This window comes from Acanthochromis polyacanthus, chromosome 11, assembly GCF_021347895.1.
Source record: "Acanthochromis polyacanthus isolate Apoly-LR-REF ecotype Palm Island chromosome 11, KAUST_Apoly_ChrSc, whole genome shotgun sequence".
Classification (NCBI taxonomy): Eukaryota; Metazoa; Chordata; class Actinopteri; family Pomacentridae; genus Acanthochromis; species Acanthochromis polyacanthus.
The window spans coordinates 12,062,941-12,084,507 of record NC_067123.1 but is presented as its reverse complement, the minus strand read 5'-3'; the positions used below and the strand labels follow the sequence as shown (position 1 = coordinate 12,084,507).

At 38.1% G+C, this 21,567-nt stretch overlaps 1 protein-coding gene and 2 long non-coding RNA genes across 8 annotated transcripts in view; 1 reads left to right on the top strand and 2 right to left on the bottom strand.

Moving 5' to 3' along the window:
* Window positions 1-1,023: 1,023 nt before the first annotated feature.
* LOC127535999 (uncharacterized) lies at window positions 1,024-6,834 on the bottom strand. Its single transcript, XR_007944980.1, has 3 exons — window positions 2,755-6,834; window positions 2,326-2,537; window positions 1,024-2,111 (listed from the first exon to the last, which is right to left on the bottom strand). It is a non-coding gene; the product is annotated as an uncharacterized LOC127535999 (long non-coding RNA).
* Window positions 6,835-7,528: 694 nt separating this feature from the next.
* Window positions 7,529-9,954, bottom strand: LOC127536000 (uncharacterized). Its single transcript, XR_007944984.1, has 3 exons — window positions 8,223-9,954; window positions 8,026-8,137; window positions 7,529-7,955 (listed from the first exon to the last, which is right to left on the bottom strand). It is a non-coding gene; the product is annotated as an uncharacterized LOC127536000 (long non-coding RNA).
* Window positions 9,955-14,231: 4,277 nt separating this feature from the next.
* Window positions 14,232-21,567, top strand: part of LOC110968659 (protein MTSS 1-like) — a 92,858-nt gene continuing 85,522 nt past the window's right edge. For 3 of the 6 annotated variants that reach the window (XM_051955105.1, XM_051955109.1, XM_051955104.1), the window contains exon 1: window positions 14,232-14,674. In XM_051955105.1, coding sequence (XP_051811065.1) covers window positions 14,603-14,674 — 72 coding nt within the window. In that variant the 5' untranslated portion in view covers window positions 14,232-14,602. The remainder of the gene's footprint in view (window positions 14,675-21,567) is intronic. The other 3 variants (XM_051955106.1, XM_051955107.1, XM_051955108.1) reach the window with 3 other exon arrangements.

Genomic DNA, 21,567 nt, shown 5'->3' with positions numbered 1-21,567 from the left:
GTTGGGACCAATGACGTATATATAGAGCTCGACCGCTCACTGCTCGGCGGACAACAGCAGCGCCATGGTAAATCGGCGCTGACTTCCGGTAGTGGCAAGAAGCTGTGGCGCGCTATTTGATCCTGTGTAAATACACCAACTTCAAGGCCTGCTTGTCATCAGTGATGGGACAATATGTGTTATGTTATGGCTTTTACTGTTAGCAGACAATAAAATCTCTGTCCTAGGCACGTTTTCACGGCAATCACAGCGTTGTTTAGCCCTCACAGACAGAGACAGAGACCACCACACAATAATGAGTGCTGAATGCTGATGCAGTGATTGTGTCAATAACAAATGTTTCATACTTTCTGCAGCATTAGTGTTTTACTTACCTGGGCTCTAAAAAATATTCGAACCAATGCCAAATAAGAAAATTAGTGTTTTAAACAATTTTTCTCCAATTCAAATTATTCAGTTGGACTTTGAAAAGCAGCACATGCAGTAGAAAAAAATTCCAAATTATGTTTTATTGTAAAGAGGGATGGAAAATTCACAAGGATATCAACAGGGCAGAAAACGTGTGCATGTTGTCATCTACAAGCTAAACTAATCAGCTTCAGAACCTGCACGGTGGTTTTTCACAGCTGCTCAGACCCACATACCCTGGAATGGTTGCTTTTTTCCTCCCACAAAAATGGCCATAAAAAGTTTCTGGAGGAGCAATTCTTGCAGTCAGAACACACAGATCTTCTGGTTGCCTCAAAACAAAGCTTCAGCTATTCTATTTGTAAGTCAGCTGTGGAATTCAAAACAATGAACGAATTAAGATCGTATGAAAAGCTTAATTTGCTTTTGTTCTGTTAAATGTGAAGCAGATGACTGAGACCTGAAATGTCAAAGAACTTTCATGAAAGTTCCACAAACACGTCAACAAGAACAGCTTGCAAAAAAGTTCTTGAGCAAGAAATCAAGCAACAGTATTTATGTAGTACCTTAACACACACAGAGGTTTTTCAGAGTAAAATGTAAAAAATAAAGTAGTGTAATAAAAAATGAAGTCACTTTAATCAGAAAAGGTTCATTGAATACAATGGACACTCATTTCTAGAATAATTAAAACTGATTGAGTAAAACAGCCAAAAGAAGACAAGAAATAGAAAAAATAAAAGCATGTCAAACACTAATTGCAACAACCAATAGAAAAGAAGTTAATTTAAAGTAAATGAAAAAAAGTGCAGATAAATTTATTAAAAGTATAGTACAACATTAAAGTGTAAAACTTGTAATTTCCTCTACAACAGGTGATGCTATGACTGAGTGCACACTGGCATATGGAGGTCATCACTGCAGGACTGTGATCAATCACATCAACTTTCAGGCAGATTGCAGTATGTAGACGGCATTTATACAGCACATCATGCTTCATGATGAACCATCAAAGTTCAGTCAGCCCCTTTGAGTTTAATTTGCAATTTTCATAAATATTCAACCTAAATGCGTGTTGTATATATGTCCCAATTTCAGGTGTTGGGGAGTTACAAACAAATGACATTATTCTGAAAATTAAGTGTGATCAAACATAGTTAATAGCTTAGATAGTTTCCATATAAATGTTGGGTATCACAGCCGCAAAACTGTTTAGATAATGTTGTGGAAGGCAAAAGTACAGTTATCTGTGAACCAGTCATCATCTCATGAAGCATTAACAAACATTGATCTCAGTTCTAGTGCACTGTGTGGGTGAGCAATGTGCAGTTACATAATTATATTTACATATGCTGCATGTCACTCATATGTACTTCTAAACAAGGAATACCTTTATATGCATCAAGCATGGAATGAGCATCATCAGACAGGGCTTGTATTTCCTTGGTTTTAGCTAACATGGCCTCCAACGTCACTCTGCAGCGCTTCCCTCTACGTTTGGCATTGTTGAAGTCCTGCCTTAGCTTTTCATGCTGTACACTTAGATCGTCATATTTCCTCTTCAGGGTGTCGATGTCTGTACAGTATGCATGGTCTTCTGTAACAGCAGCACTGCCCTCTTCAGGCTCTTGTTCAGGCTCCATGTCGATGTGCTGGTATAATGCCACTGCTGCCGGGCTGCTTTGGGTTGTCCTCACTGCAATCTAAAACATTTGATAAAAGAATTAACATGGAAAATTCCCAAAAGATTTGTTTCTGTTTCACCAATACCTGAAAGAAAACATTATCACAATGAATGGCTGCAAATCACTATGAAAGCCAAAAACCGATCCTGAATCATTTTCATAGCCACACAAACTGACAAGAAAAGAACTAAATTGAAATAATGAGCAACCATTAACAATTAAGGAACATAACCTTTTTCTCTGGTTTCCCCAGATTGAGGGATGGTACAGCTCCTGGCCTGAGAAGCTTGTGTTGAGCATGTTTTGAGAGGATGAAGTCCTCCTCCCTGAAATGGTTGCTGCATACATAATTATGATCATCTCCTCTTGGTCCCCACCACTTCTCTACTGATGGCCTGTATCCATTGATCTCTCAGTGTGCTGTCCTTGGACTGCTTGGGAAACCTGAAATGTGTGGCATATTATAATCCATCCATAGACAATGATGCACTGTGACTGTCAATGAATACTGATAGTCACACCAGCTTACACTGTACAGTTAGTGATTCAGCTAAACTGGCTGAGTGCAGCACTCAAGCCAAGGTCAGAAGGAGTTTCTGTTTGCAAACAAAGAAGCAGAGCAAATTTGAGGCAGAATGTCCCAAATAAAAGAGCCACTTACTTATGAAAGGAAATATTGCAAATCGACTGGTGCAGGAGATGGCAGCACACGACTTCACCATGGTCAGATATTAGCCACGTCCACCTGAAACCATAACAACAGAGACACTTAAATTAACAGGTTCATGATGTGATGATTGCAAGGTGAGTGTCAGCACGTTTCCTTTCACTTACATTCCAGAGAAGGAATCACAAAACTGGTAGCATTGAAGGAGCTAGCAGAAGTGCTAACTGCTAAGTGCTATGCAGTGACGTATGCACTGTCAGTGTCACATATGATCATGCCGTGCTGCTCACCTTCTCAAACAGATTTCTAGTTCATTAACACATAATTTCTGATGACAAAAATAGCCTTGTCATCCGTCACCAGGTCAGAGTGAGACCACAGGCACAGGGGGAATGGCGAGCCATGAGCATGACCGCGAACTGGGGAACTCTCCTGAGGAGAGTCTGCTCAGCTGCAGTCACTGAAAAACCCTGCCAGTGCTGGTCTAGGGCCTCCTGGCCTGGTGTTCTCAACGTATTTCAAGCATTGTGACTTGATTCCAACACAGAAGTTTACTGTACCTTGGTAAATCACGAAACACAAAGTCACATACCGTGCTGGCGTTCCAATGAGAAATCCCCGTCTTGCCACTACCGGAAGTCAGCTCCTATTTATCGCCTCTCAGCGGCCAGTGAGTGGTCTAGCTCTATATGTACGTCATTGGTTGGGACAAAGAGTATGTGACTCCAGGAAGGCAGAGGGCATTACCCAGCGGATATGTGACATGGTTACGACAGACATGCTGCCAATAAATGCTGTTGAAGGACAGAGGTTTAGAGAGGTAATAAAGTACATCGAGCCAGGATATGATATTCCCTCTAGAACCACAATAACCACCTGCATGGAAGCAAGCTACGCGAGGAAGAAGGCAGAGTTAAAAACACAACTTGCAACCGCGAATGTAGCCGTCACAACGGACTGTTCCATTTGTGAATGTGTTTTTCCCTGCTGTTAAGAATAAATCTTTTATTAAGGAATATGATTTGCATTTTCTCTTTCATAAGAAAGATAGGTTCTTTTCTACAAAAATGCTATTGATTCAGAGGGAAATTCAGCTTCTCAGAAAAATTGCCACTTATCAATTAATCAATCATCGATTGATAAGATGAAGCAACTATCGATTAATGAATTACTCGATAATTTGCATCCCTAAGTATGATTAATCAAAAGTACAGGTCAGAAACATGTAGCTTCAGAGAGGACAAAATACAATCTACAGGAGAAGGATGACACAAAGTTAATGGCATGCAGTCTAAGCCAAAAGCTGCATAACCAAGAGATGGCTTAGAGTTACCTGAGTAACAGTAAAGTTTACCAAATAGGTACGTTTTAAGCCTAATATTTAAAGCACAGTTTAAAAATATCTATAAAAACAATCTGTATTCTTTTAAGGAATGATAATTAATTCTGGGCTGAATGTAAATTTTGCTGATTTACTATATTTAAATTGGCCCAAAAAATTATTTTCTGTGTATTTACTGTTTATTTGATAGAAGATAGACCTGTAGGTGTGAATGTGAGTGTGATTGTTTGTCTGTATATGTAGCCCTGTGACAGACTGGTGACCTGTCCAGGGTGTCCCCTGCCTTCACCTGAGTCAGCTGGGATAGGCTCCAGCACCCCCACCCCTGCGATCCTAGTGAGGATAAAGCGGTGTACAGAGAATGGATGGATGGATAATTAATTCTTGGCTGAATGTATATTTTGCTGATGTACTATATTTAAATTGGCCCAAAAAATGTTATTTTCTGTGTATTTACTGTTTATTTGATAGAAAAATTCTGTCCATAAAGGACTGAAAATGTTTGATTTTTTTAAAAAATTGTTACAGATTAAAAAAACAAAAAACAAAAATCACAAAAAAAATTGTAAAAAGGTCAAACTGTTTTTTTTGCCAGGTAAAGTTCTACTCTACTGCTATGATCATTTTTACAATTTTTTGAAGGTTACAGGCCTTTTAAGAGATTGTCACTGCTCTTTTTTATTTTAGATTTTTTATATTCTTGATGCGCACATAACAGATAGGAATGTCAATTGAAGAAATACTGAGTTCATAAAGTATCTTTAGATACTGAGATGCACAGAATCTCAATGTTGGACTTTGCTTCCGCTTCTCTGCTCCTTCTTTCCTCTTCTCTTTCTGATAGCTGTTATTAGTTCCATTCTCTCCAGTTTGGGGGGGATAATCACATAGAGCGTCATTTTTTGGACTCTGAATATCAGTGTGTGTTGTGTGTGTGTGTGTGTGTTGGTGCTCCCTGTCATTAAGTAGCAAGTCTCTGTGGTTAGGATGACACAGCGTTGACTGTCTGAAGCTCTGCCAACTCCACCATCTGATCCCAGATCTTCCTCCTGCTGGTTCCCCTGCAGCCCTCAGAGCTGGTTTTCCTTCTCAGCTCTGAGACTACAAAATCTGCGGCACATTGTTGTCCATCACTGGTTTCCACATCCAAATGAAATAGTTTTTAAGAGCATCTTGTTGCTTCTGTGCGATGTTTAAGGCCTCGTTGTAGCAGTTTTGTATCTCTTTGTAGCAATTTTATGTGTTTTAGTAAGAGTTTTTACTCCTTATTGTGGTTAACATCTCATTGTGATAACTTTGCATGTATTTATGGTCTTTGCTGTTGTTTGATGCACTTTGTGGTCCTTTAAAAAAAGATTCCTACATCTCATTACATTTTTTTTATCTCTCAGTACTCATTTTTGTCAGCTTGTGGTCATTGTAGTCCCTTTGGTCATTAAATGTCTGTTTGTAGCCACTTTGCTTATCTTTCCACCTTGTTGTGGTCATTTTGATAATACATTTATGCCTCTCTTTTTATTTTTGCATCTCAAGATTCAAGAACTTTATCACAAACACAATTATGCATGGTATAATGCACAGTGAAATGTGTTGTGTACCTATTCCAAACTGAAACAATATGAATAAAGAATAAAAACACAGTAAATAAATTGGGTGGGTGAGTTCATTTGCAATCTTCCTGACCTTTAGCCTGCATCGTTTGTTGTAAATGTTCTGCAGGTTGGGGAGGATGGTTCTGATGGTGCGCTCAGCCAAGCAGACCACCCTCCTCAGAGCCAAGAAGTCCTGTTGGGTGCTGCTGTCCATCCAGGTGGTGATGCTACCAGCTAAAACACTCAGTGGTGAAGGTGTAGAAGTTCCTCAGCACTTTGAGAGGGAGCCTAAATTGTCTCAGGCATCTGAGGTGGTAGAGACGCTGTCGACCATTCTTCACTAGGATGTTGATGTGACAGGACCACATCAGGGGCCTGTTTCACAAAGGAGGTTCAAGAAACTCTGAGTTTCATCCTCAACTCTGAGTTGATCTACTCTGAGATAAAACTCTTGAGTTTTCGGTTTCACAGCGGCTGATTTGAGTTGGTTTAATTAACTCGGAGGAGTTGCACTTGGAGTTAAGCGCGTGCACCGCAACTCTGAAAAGACAGCATCAATGGAGCCCCGATTCGACAAGTCACCATGGCAACGGGGAAGCGAAAGGCTGCATTTTTGAACTGGAAGTTTTTAATGTGCTCATATGGCGAGTTTGAACACGTTTTAAGAAAGAAGTGCAACACCGCTGCAGCTGCAAAAGAGAGAGAGACGGCGTGGAGAACACTGCTGCCCGGGTCAATGCATAAGTTTAAATGTAGTCCTTTGTAATCGTAGTAATATTACAGGGAAAAACTGTCTGAATGGTACAATATTATGTTATTTCATTTAGGTGAAATCCGGAGGGGGAGAAGCGCACGTGGCAGCAGCTTAAGATGAAATATAAAAACATTGTTCAAACAGGTCAGAGCTCGGCATTATCTCATGGAGGTACTTCATGTTGATCATGTTTTACATTGTGAAGTAGCCTAAATATTAAGTGGCTGTTTAACTGTGCAGTTGTTTTATCCACACATAGCCTAAATGTCTGCATCCATATCATGTTCTGTTAAATAATTAAGCCTATTTAAACTAACATAGACTTCTGCTCAGCCAACAGAAAGAAAGCAGATGTCTGTAAAACGGTGGTATAAAAGGTCATGTATGTATGTATGTATGTGTGTGTATATATATATATATATATATATATATATATGATTATTTAGTTCTCTTTTGTGTCTTTTTTTGTCTTTTGACCCCTTCACACCACAACAGACCTTGTAACTGTAAGTAGGCAACACTCCAAAGATATATCCAAATGGTAGTTTAAGTGTACTGAAACATGTCACTGATCTAGGGTGAAGAGGATGAAACTGTGTCTGCTGCCTTTACAGAGGGGGATCCAGAAAGACATACAGAGGTATGTTACTGATAGTTCTCTTCCCATTCACATTTTGGGTGGAATATAGAGTGTGACATTTAGCCTACACTGAAGTATTGCACATTCTCATCCTTTTTAACAGAGCATGGCTGGACAGCAGCAGGATGGTTCCTCAACGTCCACTGCACAGACTGACACAGTGAGATGGATGTTCAGGAAACACCAGAGGTTCATTCCATGGAATTCATGTACAACTGTATAATTTAATGTCCTCTATGTATTCCCAGTTATCAGGTAAACTGATTTACAAACTGCATTTGCTGAGAAAAATCCCAAAAAACAGATTAGGAGGGCAGATCTAGAAATTGAAATACTGGAGCACAAGTTAGAGGTGGGTGATGGTCACAGGTGAATTATGTTAACTACTGGAACATGAACTGAACTATCTCTTTTATTTGTAGGAAATAAAGAAGACCAAATGAAATGTGTATCATGTCTTTATTTGCTGTGGTGGTGATGATGGTGATGATGGTGACTTAAACTCTAAAGTGATTATTGCATACGGTGTCTCTGACTGCTCTGCTGTCCTGGATAGCTGCAGGTGGATGGGCTCATCATCTGGGTGTTCAGTTTGTAGGGCAGGGTGTTGCTCTCCTCTAATAGTGGTAATATTATGAAGACCAACACATGCCACAGTAATATCACAGGCCCTCTCAGGGTCTGAGGAGACGTAGGCGCTGGAAACGGGCTTTCAGCAGGCCTATGGTCATCTCCACCTGGGCTCTGGTCCTGCAGTGAGCCCGGTTGAAGTTCTGTTGGGGGCCTAGTTCAGTGTCAGGGTATGAGGTCATCAGCCTGGGTTGTCATGGTAACCCCTGTCACCCAGCAGAAGGCCATCAAACTCTCCTGTAATGTATGAGTATATTAAAGGAGGGAGACAAGAGAATTCTAATGTGAAAATCTTTAGGCTGCTGACCACGCTGCAGTCTGTTGCTCAGGTTAGACTCTCCATAAATGCTGGAGTCATGAACAGACCCAGACCACTTGGCCTCCACATTAGAAATGATGTATGCAGCATCACATATGATCTGGACAGTGCAGAGAATGACAGATGTTGAACTATGATGCAGTCTTTTACATTTAGAAACAGTAGTCAGTCTACCTGTAGCCTACCTGCACATTTATGCTGTGAATGGACTTCCTATTCATGATGTGATGGAGCTGTGATGGGGAAGTATGTGCATCTATGCATCCAATCACACTGGGAAATCCTAAAAGATATTAAAATGACTAATCTCACTCTGAGGTTGCAGCACAATGTCATTAACAGAATATGATTTAAAATGAATTTAACATCTCTACATCATTCACCTGCAATCCTGTGGAACTCCTCCTTGATGCTCTGACAGGTTTATGTCCAGGGAAAACCACAATGATGGTAAAAGTCGTTTCAGGGCCAGGAAAACTTTTCTGACTGTCCTCCATACAGTTGTCTTACTGTAGTGCTCTGCATCTCCGACATTATATAAAAACTTCCATTTGCAAAGAACCGCAGCGCAACACACAATATCTGCTGGATGTGAGAGCATGACTGCGGCTGGTAAGGTAAATGTAAGGACGGATTAGGTTGTTTATGTAGATTATGGACTTGAAACGATTATGAAACGGTACCGCTCAAACAGATAATTGTCCGGAAATGCGAGAACATTTATGCACGGTCTGATAACAATCTACCGACGAATATTTAATTATCTGTGCAGTAATGCTGCCTCCTTTATCCACTGGATCGTTAATAAAAGCTGTTCTATGCCAAAACACGCCCGCTTACTGACTGAATGAATGAGGAAATGAAACAGCGTGTGTGGCTGAAAGAGGGCGGAGATGGAGAGAAACTCGAGGTTTTCTCAGATAAACCTGCTGCTAGCCAGGTTAAAGTTATAGAGTCTGTTACTGCGGTAACTGACCGAGAGTTGAAGTTACCCCTCTTTGTGAAACAGGCGAGAGTTACCCCGCATTCCCTGGTTAGAGTTACCTCACTTCGTGAAACGGAAAACTCTGAGTTTTCCTCATTTCAGGGTTAAGAAACTCAGAGTTTTCACTAAAGCTGCTTCGTGAAATAGGCCCCTGGTCTAGGTGGCTACTTTGGGGTCTCTGTGGTTATGTTGCATAACTTTATGCCTTGTTTTAATCCTATTATGTATCTTTATTCTTATTTTCTGTGTTGTTTTGTACATTTTAGTTGTCTTGCATGTCTTTGTGTCTTTATTTTATCTTTGCAGTTGTTGTGTTTCTCTCTGGTTGTTTTGTGCCTCTGTTGTTGTTTGTAATTTCCTCATGGTGCTCAGTAGACCCAAAGTGAAAGCAGTGTTCACTTTGTGATTATGACTTGCTGATAACAAAGAAATAAATTATTCTAACTCTTCTGTCTTCTTCATATATTTTAAGATCAACATGCAACTGTTTTTGAAATTTGTGAAGCAGCACTCCACAGTGTACCCGCTGATATTTTCCCTCTACACCAAACACTCGCCTCAGCCTTGGATTCCTTTCGGTGGTTTCTTATAAAAAGTTTCAAAATTCGAGTTCCCACCTGAGAAGTCCTTTTGGTTTCATGTCTTACATGAATTCAGCAGTGAAAATTCACTCTGAAGTTCATTTGAATTTAAGGGCCGATGTACTACTGATCACATGACACACAAGAAGAAATTTAGACTTGATCTACCTTCAGATCTGACAGTTTGTTAGCATAGATATCATAGATATCTAATGTCACAAGCTTGTTATGTTCTGGTCACCTGATATCCTAGAAAATGAGTAGATTTTACAGTAGAAAAGACTCTCACAGTGTCACTAAGGCTGCAGCTTTTATCAGCTCATAATTTAGTTTCACACTGCTCAGAAGGGGGCTGCACAGTGGAAATAGTGGTTAGCACTTTCGCCTTGCAGCAAGAAGATCTCTGGTTTGAGTCCCGGCCTGAGCCTGGGATCTTTCTGCATGGAGTTTGCATGTTCTCCCTGTGCATGCGTGGGTTTTCTCCAGGCAATCCAGCTTCCTCCCACAGTCCAAAAACATGCTGAGGTTAATTGACTACTCTAAATTGCCCGTAGGTGTGAATGTGAGTGTGATTGTTTGTCTGTATATGTAGCCCTGCGACAGACTGGCGACCTGTCCAGGGTGTCCCCTGCCTTTGCCCGAGTCAGCTGGGATAGGCTCCAGCACCCCCCGCGACCCTAGTGAGGATAAAGCGGTGTATAGAGGATGGATGGATGGATGGACTGCTCAGAAGGGAAAAGATCAAATAAGTGATTTTACTGTCCTTTTAATTATAAATTTCATGCTCCTGTTGAAAGATGTAAACCACATGATCAGGATGAGATTAGTAAACGTCTTAATATAACCAAACTGAATGTTTTACCTCTCTTTTATTCTAATTTTCTCTTTTTTATTATCTGCCCCATCTCTTTAAGCTTCTTCCTCAGAGATTTGATTATATTCCAAATAGTTCCATCAAATCCTCACTAGGTGGCGATGTAGTTTTAGTTTTTAGAGGTTCTCTTCACTCAGTCAAAATACCAGTTTATAATAAAGAAATGATACACAGATACTTTGCAAAGTTTTTTTAATGTTCGTAAGTGGTCCATTTAAACCTTTCGAGAACACAGTGAATGACAAGAAGTGTTTAGTGATGGTGGTCACTTACAATAAAGGCAGACACACTTAATACCAAACAGAAATGAAAATTAAATTTAAAAAAATTACTTTTGAACCAAGAAACAAAAAAATTAAATACTAAGCACAATTTAATACATTAAAAATGAATCTTTCAATGCTTTTCATGCAAAGGAGTTGGGGAAGATTTATAAACTGACTAAATGATGCTATATATAAATAGCTATTTCTTATTACTCCCGAAAATTATTTTTATTTAATGTGTTTGCCTGTTTTACAATATTTACATATTTTTATTCATTGTAATGTAAGCAAAATGTGTCAGTCTTTTCTCTTTGTATTATGCGTTTTTGCTGCAATTGACTTGAGTTTAGGAGATTTCTGGTTTCACTAGCTGATACAGTGTCAATAAACTGATTTTACTCGCTAAAATAATTTAGAATTAAATAATAAAATTTACCCTTTTAGGTATTGTGACTTTCTTAATCTTTAGGGAGTTTAGTTCAAGCATGACAGATGACAAAAATGTATTAAAAGTTATAAATAGATGAATAAATTAAGTGAAGTCAGTTAAGCTTTTACATTTCTTATTCATCTTAAATGTAATTTTTATTTCATTAGTGTGTCTTTTACAGTATTTCATTTTATTATTTAAGTATAATTTGAGTAAACAGACCTGAGTTTACAAGATTTCTAAGTGTAACAGGTTTACTGGCTGAGAAATGATCAAATAACTGACTTCAAATGATAAAATAATCTTGCCTAAACAATCGTTTCACTGTTTTAGATATTCTGAATTTACTAATGGGTCATTCCGTGTGGTTTCACCAGATGGTGGTTGCTGCACCATCTTCAAATTAGTCCTAAATTTGCATTCCATTAGATAGTCACAAAAGTACTTTCTATGCAAAATTGTAGGCCTGTAGCTCAAATAGTTTCTGAGTTGTGGGGGTCTGAAATTTTCAGAATTTGGGCTATAAAATGCCTCGCCAGCGTTTTTTGCATCTTTAAGTGGTTATTTCTCAGCCTCTAGACATACCAGAGAGCTGTGAGTTGGTAAACAAGGCCTCTGCATGTAGCTAGTGCCCCACAAACATCCCCAGGTGTTTCCCTACATTCTGCAGGCCGTGGGGGCTTGCTAAAAATGCTAAAAATTAAGAGATGCCTACTCACGAGTGGGGTTTGGGACCTTAAAAGTACTAGAAATACTGCACAGAAGTGTTCTAACATCCCTGGGTTCCATTCTACACAAACTTGTGTGATAACTTAGCAAATTGGAGCTTTCTAGGTACCTCAGTTTGGAAAATATGAGCTCCCAAAGTTGGACTAGATTTTTAATTGGCTATTTTTGGTGGCAAAAATCTCAGTGTGGGACAGGTACCAGAGACCCCAAATTTTTCTACAAGACAGTTCCATCTGTCTTCTATCACTGTACAAAAAAGCAGCAGGGTTATATTTGTAGTTTTTTTCAGAGACTATTTGAGCTACAGGCCTACAATTTTGCATAGAAAGTACTTTTGTGACTATCTAATGGAATTCAAATTTAGGACTAATTTGAAGATGGTGCAGCAACACCCCCAAGGAATATCTGGTCATTTCACCCGGAAGGACCCTAATCTTTAAGGAGTTCAGTTCAATCAGAACAGATGACAAAAATGCATTGTAATTTAATTGAATTTAATATGATTAGTTGGCGTCTTTTACAATATTAATATTTTTTTCATTATAATTTGATTAATTCTAATAAAATAAATGTGCGATTTATTTATTTTGCTGTAGACTTAAATTCAGAACAGTTGTAAGTATAACAGCCGATAATCTGTCAACAAATTAAATAACAATAAAAAAGTTAAGTAATATTTTTTCCTTTTCAGATATCCTGATTTTACCAGCTTGTTAGAAAGCTAGTTCAAACCTAGCAGAATGCAATAATTTACTGTTTTTAATCAGATATCCATAAAATATAAGTTCAGCTTTTATATTTTTAATCACTCTTGAATGTAAATTGAATTAATATGTGTGTGTATTAGGCTCCAGGACCCCCGCGACCCTAGTGAGGATAAAGCGGTGTATAGAGAATAGATGGATGGATGGATGTGTGTGTATTTGACAGAATTTATTATTTTCTTATTCTTTATAATTTGAGCAAAATGTGTCACTTTGGCTTTTCTCTTCTTTATTTATTATGGCTTGCATTTTTCTTGCTGTAAATTTCAATCTGGAAGATTTTTTGCTTCACCAACTGATAAACTGAGTGTAAATAATAAAATGATTTTGAAAAAATAAGAATTGTACCTTTTTATATATCCTGAATTTTCTATTTTGTTTAGGGAATTTAGTTCAAACACAACAGAACACAAAATTTTACTCTGGTAAAAAAAATGCACCTACTCTTGCATGTAATTTTATTTATCATTTGTGTATTTTACAATATTGCTACATTTTATTGTTAACTATAAATTGTGCAAAAGCTGACATGTTTTCTCGTGTCTTCTTTATGTCTTTATTTTTGCTGGAAACTTAAATTTAGAAGAGTTCAAACAGCCAACTGTCAATATATTGAAATAGTAGAGAAAAAAACTTAAATATCAATAACTTTACTGTTTTTTAGGGAAATTAGTTGTTTAAGTTAGTGAAGCTTTTTTTTTTTTTAAAAAACGTCCTGAATGTAATTTTATTTAATGTCTATATGTATTTTACAATCATGTTTATTGTTTATTCATAATAATTTGATCAAAATTTGTCTCTTTTGCTTTCTTTTTTTACTGTGTGTTCTTGTTGCTGTGGCATTGAATTCAAAGAACAATAACAACAACAACAGCAATAATAATAACGATAATAATAATAATTATTATCGTTCTTTTTATTATACATTTTAGATATATAGGTGTAAAAATAAATTTCAAATGTATTAATATTGTCTATCCATCCATCCTCTATACACCGCTTTATCCTCATTAGGGTCGCGGGGGGTGCTGGAGCCTATCCCAGCTGACTCGGGCGAAGGCAGGGGACACCCTGGATAGATCACCAGTCTGTCGCAGGGCTAAATATACAGACAAACAATCACACTCACATTCACACCTATGAACAATTTAGAGTGATCAATTAACCTCAGCATATTTTTGGACTGTGGGAGGAAGCCGGAGTGACCGGAGAAAACCCACGCATGCACAGGGAGAACATGCAAACTCCATGCAGAAAGATCCCAGGCTCAGGCTGGGACTCTAACCAGAGATCTTCTTGCTGCAAGGCGAAAGTGCTAACCACTATTTCCACTGTGCAGCCCGTATTAATATTGTAGTATATTATTTAATTGTGTTAGGCCTATTCATAATAATTGGACCTAATGTGTCACGTTGTCTTTTCTCTACTTTATTTACTATGACCTGAGTTTTTCTTACTATGATAAATATTGTACTTCCTGCTGTGGCACCCAGGTTCCCTCCATCTCCATTAAGAAAAAAAAAAAAAACAACCTTCATGTAGGGGCGGGGCTTCACTGACGCGCGCTCCACTCTTTGCAGGCGCGCTCACGCTGCTTCTCTCCCGTCAGAGGAGTAGCTCGGTGCGTAAAGTTGATCCTCTCAGGCGCCGTCGTGCTGTTTTTTACCTTCCTCTCCAACATGCCTCTCCTCCGGCTGCAGACATGGACTCTACCCGCCCTGAGTGGAGTCTAACCGGCTCCACTGCTGCTCCTGTCCGTCCTCCAAGCTCCATCAGCCGGGGAAACCCTGCAGCGTGTCCCTGAGCCTGTTATTTTCTTTTCTTCTTTACCCAACACCACCACACCTTTACCTTTCTGGTCCGTTTTCTGCCGCTTCATTTATGGACTCCAGCAGCTCCGAGTGAGGAGTGTTTGTCTGTAACGTTCACACTGAAGATGGAGACGGTGATGGAAAGGGAGTGTAGCGCGCTGGGGGGGCTTTTCCAGACTGTCATCGGAGACATGAAGGTAAAAAATGAATCATCACTTCATCGGATTTGGGATTAAAACCTGCACATGACACATTAAACCTGTCCTGCAAGGTTTCTGATCTGCAGACCCTGTTGCACAAAACCAGGAGAAAGAAAATAACGCAGCAGGAGAGGTTGCGCTTGTCGCTTTATTGGAGATTTACAGGCGACATCGTTAATTTGCTAATTATCCAGGAGGGGGAGATGTGAGTGTTCATGATCCTGCAGCCCCCCCCCCCACCGAAAAATAAAAAAAATAGCATAGCTGATAGACTGCAATGACAGCGTTGCAGGAAAATCAGAGCAGGATGGTAACTGAATATCTCACAGGGTTTTAATTGTGAGAGGAGAAAGGATTGTAAATTCCTGCTGCCTTTAATCTGGTGTTTTATCTTGTATATCCCCCACTTTTTATTCCTCTTTTTCACTTCCACCCTCCAAACTATGGTTGTTTTCCTTTTCCTCCCACACTGGAACGAAAAAATTCTAAAAACTGGTGAAAATCCATCAGCATTGGAGTCAGAAAAATGTGTTAAATGCTAGAATGCTTTACTAAATGTTGAAAATCTGTGGAAAAAACCCCCCAGCAACTATCTGTAAAACAATTAATTATTTAGCTAATTTAGATACATTAAAGCTGTGTACTAAAAATGCCAATAATATTCATTCCAGCTTTTAAAAATGTAAGAATTTGCTTTTTATTCATTTTGTATGATGCTAAAGTGAATGTTTTTTTGAACTGCTAGTTGATAAAACATTTGTACATTTTGAGAGATTGCAGTTGACGTTTTCTACCATTATCTGGTGTTTCATCGGCAGAAAATTGCAACGGATTAACTAAAGGAATAATTGTAAGCCACAAACACGCTTTAAATATCAGATATAGAGACTAGATAAATTGTTTGGTCATCATTTGATGTTTGTTGTGGGTTTCCAGTAGCCTAGCCGCGCTAGACCCATGCTCTGAAGACACAAGGGTCTAGGCACGCTGGACAGGGAGGGAGGCGGGCTAAAAGGTTGTCTATCAAATCACTCTGCAGCAATTGGGTAGGTATACAACCAATCAGCGCAACGAATAGGCTCCTAGAGCGCCGGAAATCAGAGGATACGGTAGTTTGGTGAAGCCTTATTTATACAGTCAATGGGTGAAGCTCAAGTATATTACAGACATGCTAACAGAAAGATTATTCAGAGTCGGTGCTAATGGAGCTCAACGACTGTTGTCGTTTTTGTTGTTGACCCTGGCAGAGAATTAAATTCGTTGCCGTGGGTTGTCTAGCGCGGCTAGGCTAGTTGTTTCCGGTTGTTTCTGTCAGAATCGTCGCGCCTCTGTCGTCACTTAGTTACGCCCGCCTTCTGATTCTACACTTCATGGTGATTCGTCCGGCCAGTTTTAGGAGCATCCAACCTCAAGCCTTATGGAGGGTAACTAGACCCACCCTGGCAGAGAATTAAATTCGTTGCCATGGGTTGTCTAGCGCGGCTAGGCTAGGTTTCCAGTGTTTGGAGGCAAAAATGAGAGCAGCCTTATTTTCCACAGTCAGATACTTCATCGTCTTTTACATCAAATCAAGTAAATAAATGAATCGGAGTGAATTTTGCAGTCATGCCTACTGGTATGTAGCCAAAAACCTGCTGCGTTTGTAGATCTGTAATGTTGTGGCCACTGTTGGGGAGCATTTGTTTTAAAAATTGAGTGACCTGCAGAGAAAAACAACAGTTTAGCACAAAAATTAACCACAAACCTTGTTTATTTTGTAGAAACAGTGTGTAACTTCAATGTATTGATTCTGTCTCATTGCTGAGCCCATAATCTGTAACACAGCAGGTTAATAACAGACAGATATTATTGATGATTCTATTTCCAGTGCTGGACTTCATACAACCTAATAAATAGAACAAGTTTAATTACTTGAAAGTAAGCAGGAAGTGATGGTACTTGGCAGATGGCAAATTGGGCAGAGACTCAGTGTTGGACACAGCTGCCTCCATAGATACAATGAAACATGAGCTTTTTACTCACTAGAGGCTCATTTTTCACTGCAACATAAAGTCTTGCACCTCTGTGGAAACAGCACAACCATGACTAGAAGTAGAGAGAACTCAAACTGTTCTGTGCTGTATAACAATGTTAAAAATGCCATAAATCGTTAAAAAAATGAAATAAAATTCTTATTTGTATTTCAATTTTTTTTTTTTTTTTTTTTACAAAATCTGATTAGAGAAAATGGTTTATTTTTTTGTGAAATTTTAATAGAAATGCAGAAGAAAAGCTGAATTTAAAACAGAATTTTAAGCTTGGATTTGGTTCATTTTTTACATAGAATGATGTGTCTCAGATGTGATGCTCAAGGACTGTTTGAAAATTGAAAATTCAATCTTTCTATTTAAATTTACAGCTTCTCAATTTTCATATTAAGTAGTGTAAATTTTTTCCGTTGTATTTTAAGAAAAACCACCTTTCAAACCCACCGGCAGGTTTTGTAGTTCAGAGGTTTCATGTTTCCTGCACAGTTTTTATTCTAAAAACAACAGGCAGTCTTTAATTCTATAATTTAGTGTTTGATTTAGATGAAGAATATGGATCTGTGTTCGCAGTCTGCTGTCGAATCCTGAGTTAGAATAAACAGGATTGATGAGGTTTTTAATGATCTCATGTGGATAAAACAAACCTTAGTTTAACTCTGCTTTTAAGCTGAGTGTGATGAAGAAGTGAACATGTGAAAGCATCAGAATTAGGTGAGTCCAACTGGCTGGCGTTGAACTCAGATCAGGATTTTAGTCGTTGCAGGTGAATATCTGCTGAAGCTGCAGGGAAGATTAGGGGTGGGGCCTCACACACCTGTTTCCATGGTGACATAATAACAGGTGGTTTCTAACAGGTGCAGTTGTTGGTTTACAGGAGGGGGTCTGCGAAATGAACCACACCCTCTACTTTACTTCTTTTTGTGTGTCCTCTTGTCTTCCTCATCTCTCCTCGCTTTGTTAGCCATTATTTACTTCTTCTCATTATTTTGCTTTAGTTTTAGTTTCTCATCATCTCTTTTTCTATTCTCCCATTCATTTCCTTCTTTCTGCTCTCCTTTTCTTCTTCTTTCACCCTCCTCCCTTTTTTCTTGTCTATCTGACATTTTTTATTCCTCTTTTTTATTTCCACCCATCTAACTGTTGTTGTTTTCCTCTTACTCCCACATTGTATCAAAAAAGTAAAAACAAACAAACAAAGAAACCAGAAAAAAATGTTAAAAACTGCGAAATACTATAATATTTAAAACTATATAACAAGTGTAAAACAAACAAAAAAAAAACAGGAAAGGACACTGGCAAATATCTGTAAAATAATTGCACTTTTAGCTGATTTAAATACAGTTAAAACAGTGTAATTTTGCACTCACACATTTGTAAAAATACAAATTTTTAGATGGATGTCATTTACAGTTTAGGCCTTTTTGGTTGTTTTATTACATGTGAATTAGTATTTTTTCTGTGATTTTCTTAGACAAATATCTGTAATTTTTAAAAAGAAAATAAGGGGGGAATTACATGCAATAAAACAAGAACAGAATTTTGGCGTCGATAGTCAAAATAATAATAATAATATTACAAATCTATAAAAGCGAGTTTTTAGAAGTGATTTAAAAATACTTACTGACTCTGCAAAACAACAAATTGCCATTTATAAAAATAAGTCCCGTGCTCTGTAAAAATGCCTCTCTGCTTCACAAACCTCCTTATTTCTCAGGTTAGTTAATTAAAGACTTTATGACAGATTACACGGTGGTCCTCAGCCAGTCACAGCTTGCCATCTTCCATGACCTGATGTCGTCAGGAAGAGTTGTCAGTGAATGACTACCTTAAAAAGCCCGTAATATGCTTTTTGGGTTTCTGCTTTCCTTCCAGTGTGGTATTTAGCCTGCAAACCTACAAAGTCCACACAAAAAGGACTCATTCTCTCCTACAGAAAACACTGCTGCTTGAAAGACCTCTGTCACTTACCTACATTGTAGAATTTTTTTTTAATGTTTTCAATCATTTGTTTTAAACCAACTATATTTTTAAAAAAATATTTGCTATTATTTTACAGATTTTGCCCTTGCAAAAAAAAAGTATTAAATTACAGATAAATGTTTAAAAATCAGGCCAAAACTGTAGATATTGTCAACATTCAAATATTGTATTTTTACAGATAACACAACATTTGACAGAAAATTTACTGTTTTACTGTATTGAAATCAGCCAAAAACATTTTTTTTTCACATATTTGCCATTGTTTAGGAGAAAATGTATGTAAATTCTTTAGCAATGGTAAATTATTGTTTTAAATTAATGCCATTCTGTTGGAAAAGTTAACCTAATCTAACCGTAACCTTGGTTCAGTAGTGAACCCATTAGTGACCAACACAACTCAACTCAACTTCATTATTTGTCCCTTGAAGGGCAATTTGTTATGCAGCAGTTTACACAAGCATTCACAGTAAGCAAACAATAAAAAACAAATTAAAAGAAATGTTTTTTGTTTTGTTTTTAAAAATTTTAAATCACGTAAAACAATAAAAATGCGATAAAAACTCTAAAAACACAATAAAAACCATACAAAAATAAAATAAAGACTATAAATATCACTCGAAACCTAAGATAGACATGGACATTAACAGCAATCTTCGTCCTACATGTAGTCAGTTATAATTCAGTGCCAACAGTCGGCAGCAGCAAGATAGAACATAGTAAAGACAGGATAAAGTGCATCGCAGTACATGATAAAGTACAGCAGCAAAAAAAACCCACAGTTTGTTATCTCCTCTTCTAGACGTTTATACGTCGGATAGAGGTAAGCATAAAGGACAACTTGTACCTGCTTTTGGTGGCCTGTGGTACTGCCAGACGAAGGCCAGAGGGGAGTAACTTATACCCCCAGTAGTAGTATGGATGAGTAGCATCCATAAGAATAGACTCTGCTTTTCTTTTAACTTGTGTCTAAAAAATGTCATCAAGACTGTTAAAACACACCCCAGCTACTTTAGAGGCTACTTTTACTATCCTCTCAAGGGGGTTCTTGTCCTTGTTGCCAAGGTTACCATACCAGCATATGGTATGGCATAGGCTTGCGATGAAAAATGAGCCCACAGTGAGTAAAAATGTGACAAACCTCCCAGAAACTGCTTCATGTTCAGAAAGTTAAACAACAATATATCCTTCTCTTAGAAACTTCATGGAAGCTGTAGGTGTTGTTGAATCTAACGCTAACAGAGCTACTACAGTTAAATATGTGCATGTTGTTACAGGGATAATCTTTGAGCTGTACAAGCATTGTTATAATGTGTTTTGGTTATTGTGAAGGGTACTTTTGTGCTCTCATGGGGATATATTTTAGCAGATGTTGGTACACATAGTGTCACCACCTTATCAGAGCTCCATAATGCACATGAAAGTAACTGCAACAAAAAACTAAATGTTATTTTCATCTGACTGAAGTATCCAGATGAGATAAAGCAGCCTGATGTTTAATTCATACTCACAGAAAGTCGGTCGCAGGTTTCCCTCCGTTAGCATCAGCATGTGTGGGTGGAGATGTGTTTCACCGTGTCAGCGTGGAGGAGTCTCCAGTCTGCTGCTTCTAATCATCTTTCACATGCAAACGTCTTGTCTGGGTGTTTGTAGATGTAGATGCAGCTTGCAGCATCAGGTGAAAGCCTCCTTTTTTCACCCTCAACACTTCAGTTTAATTAGGCATAAACAATGAGAAAACTCAACTTGTCATCACTTATAATTCATTTTTGGAGGGTGTTTTCACAAGGTTTGAACATTTAGAGATGAAATGTGTAACAATATTACTCCTTTTATGTTGCACTAAAAGAACCTAAGATCTCATAACCTGGGCCCAGAAATGTTTAAGAAGCTGTAAGCTCTTCTTTGTATATTTTGGACAGACAGCAATAAAAAGACATAAAAACAGGTCTGATAGTGGCCATGTTAAAGTTATGTACAATAACCAATCAGTTCAACATCTCTTAAATGTCATATTATTCAAAATTCTATCACCTTACAGTAAATGCATCATTTCTAAGTTGAACAGTAGAACATTTGTTCTGACAGTTTAGATTGACTATGTTAAGAATACAAGCCCCACAGTAGGAACTCAATGCAACAAAACTCTTTTATTGCACAGTTTCAGATCTTTTGTCTTTTCAACAGATGTTCTGCAATTTTTCAGACTATTTTTTTAAATCTTTTTATTTGTTGAATGAGTTATGTTGCTCTATATTTGTCTTTAAAATACCTCAAATGTGTTCTATTGAATACAAGTCAGGCCATGTACTTTACCAGGTTGTAGCTTTCGATTGTTTTGGATTATCATCATTCAGGAATATTTATCTTCTGCCAAGTTTCTGCAGACTGGAAATCATCTTGTCAGCTAGTATTTTGATAAATCCACAGATAATTACGGTGCCATCTGTAACTATCATCTTCTCAACACCTTTTGCACTCTTTCAGCCCCATATCATCACATTCCCACCTCCATGCTTTACTGTCAGGACTACACCCCCTGTCAAAAGTTTTGAGACACTTTCTCATTCAAAACTTTTAACAGGGGGTGTATGTGTTCACTATGGTGGTCCTGATCACGGTCACGCCACTCTTGTTAGGCTAAGTTCCATCTTAGCTTAACAGATTTATCTTAGTGTCATTTGACCAAAGAATGTGCTTCAAATGTTCATCAGACTTCCTTTCATGTTCTTTAGCAAAGTTTCAACTTGTGGTTTTGGTTTGCACAAACTCCTTGGACATCCTTGGACATCATTCATAGAGGTTGATGAGGGTTCTTAACGATCCTCCACATTGTCTATGCTGTTAGAGAAACTCAGGTTTTTACTGGTAACTCCTGTGTCATGT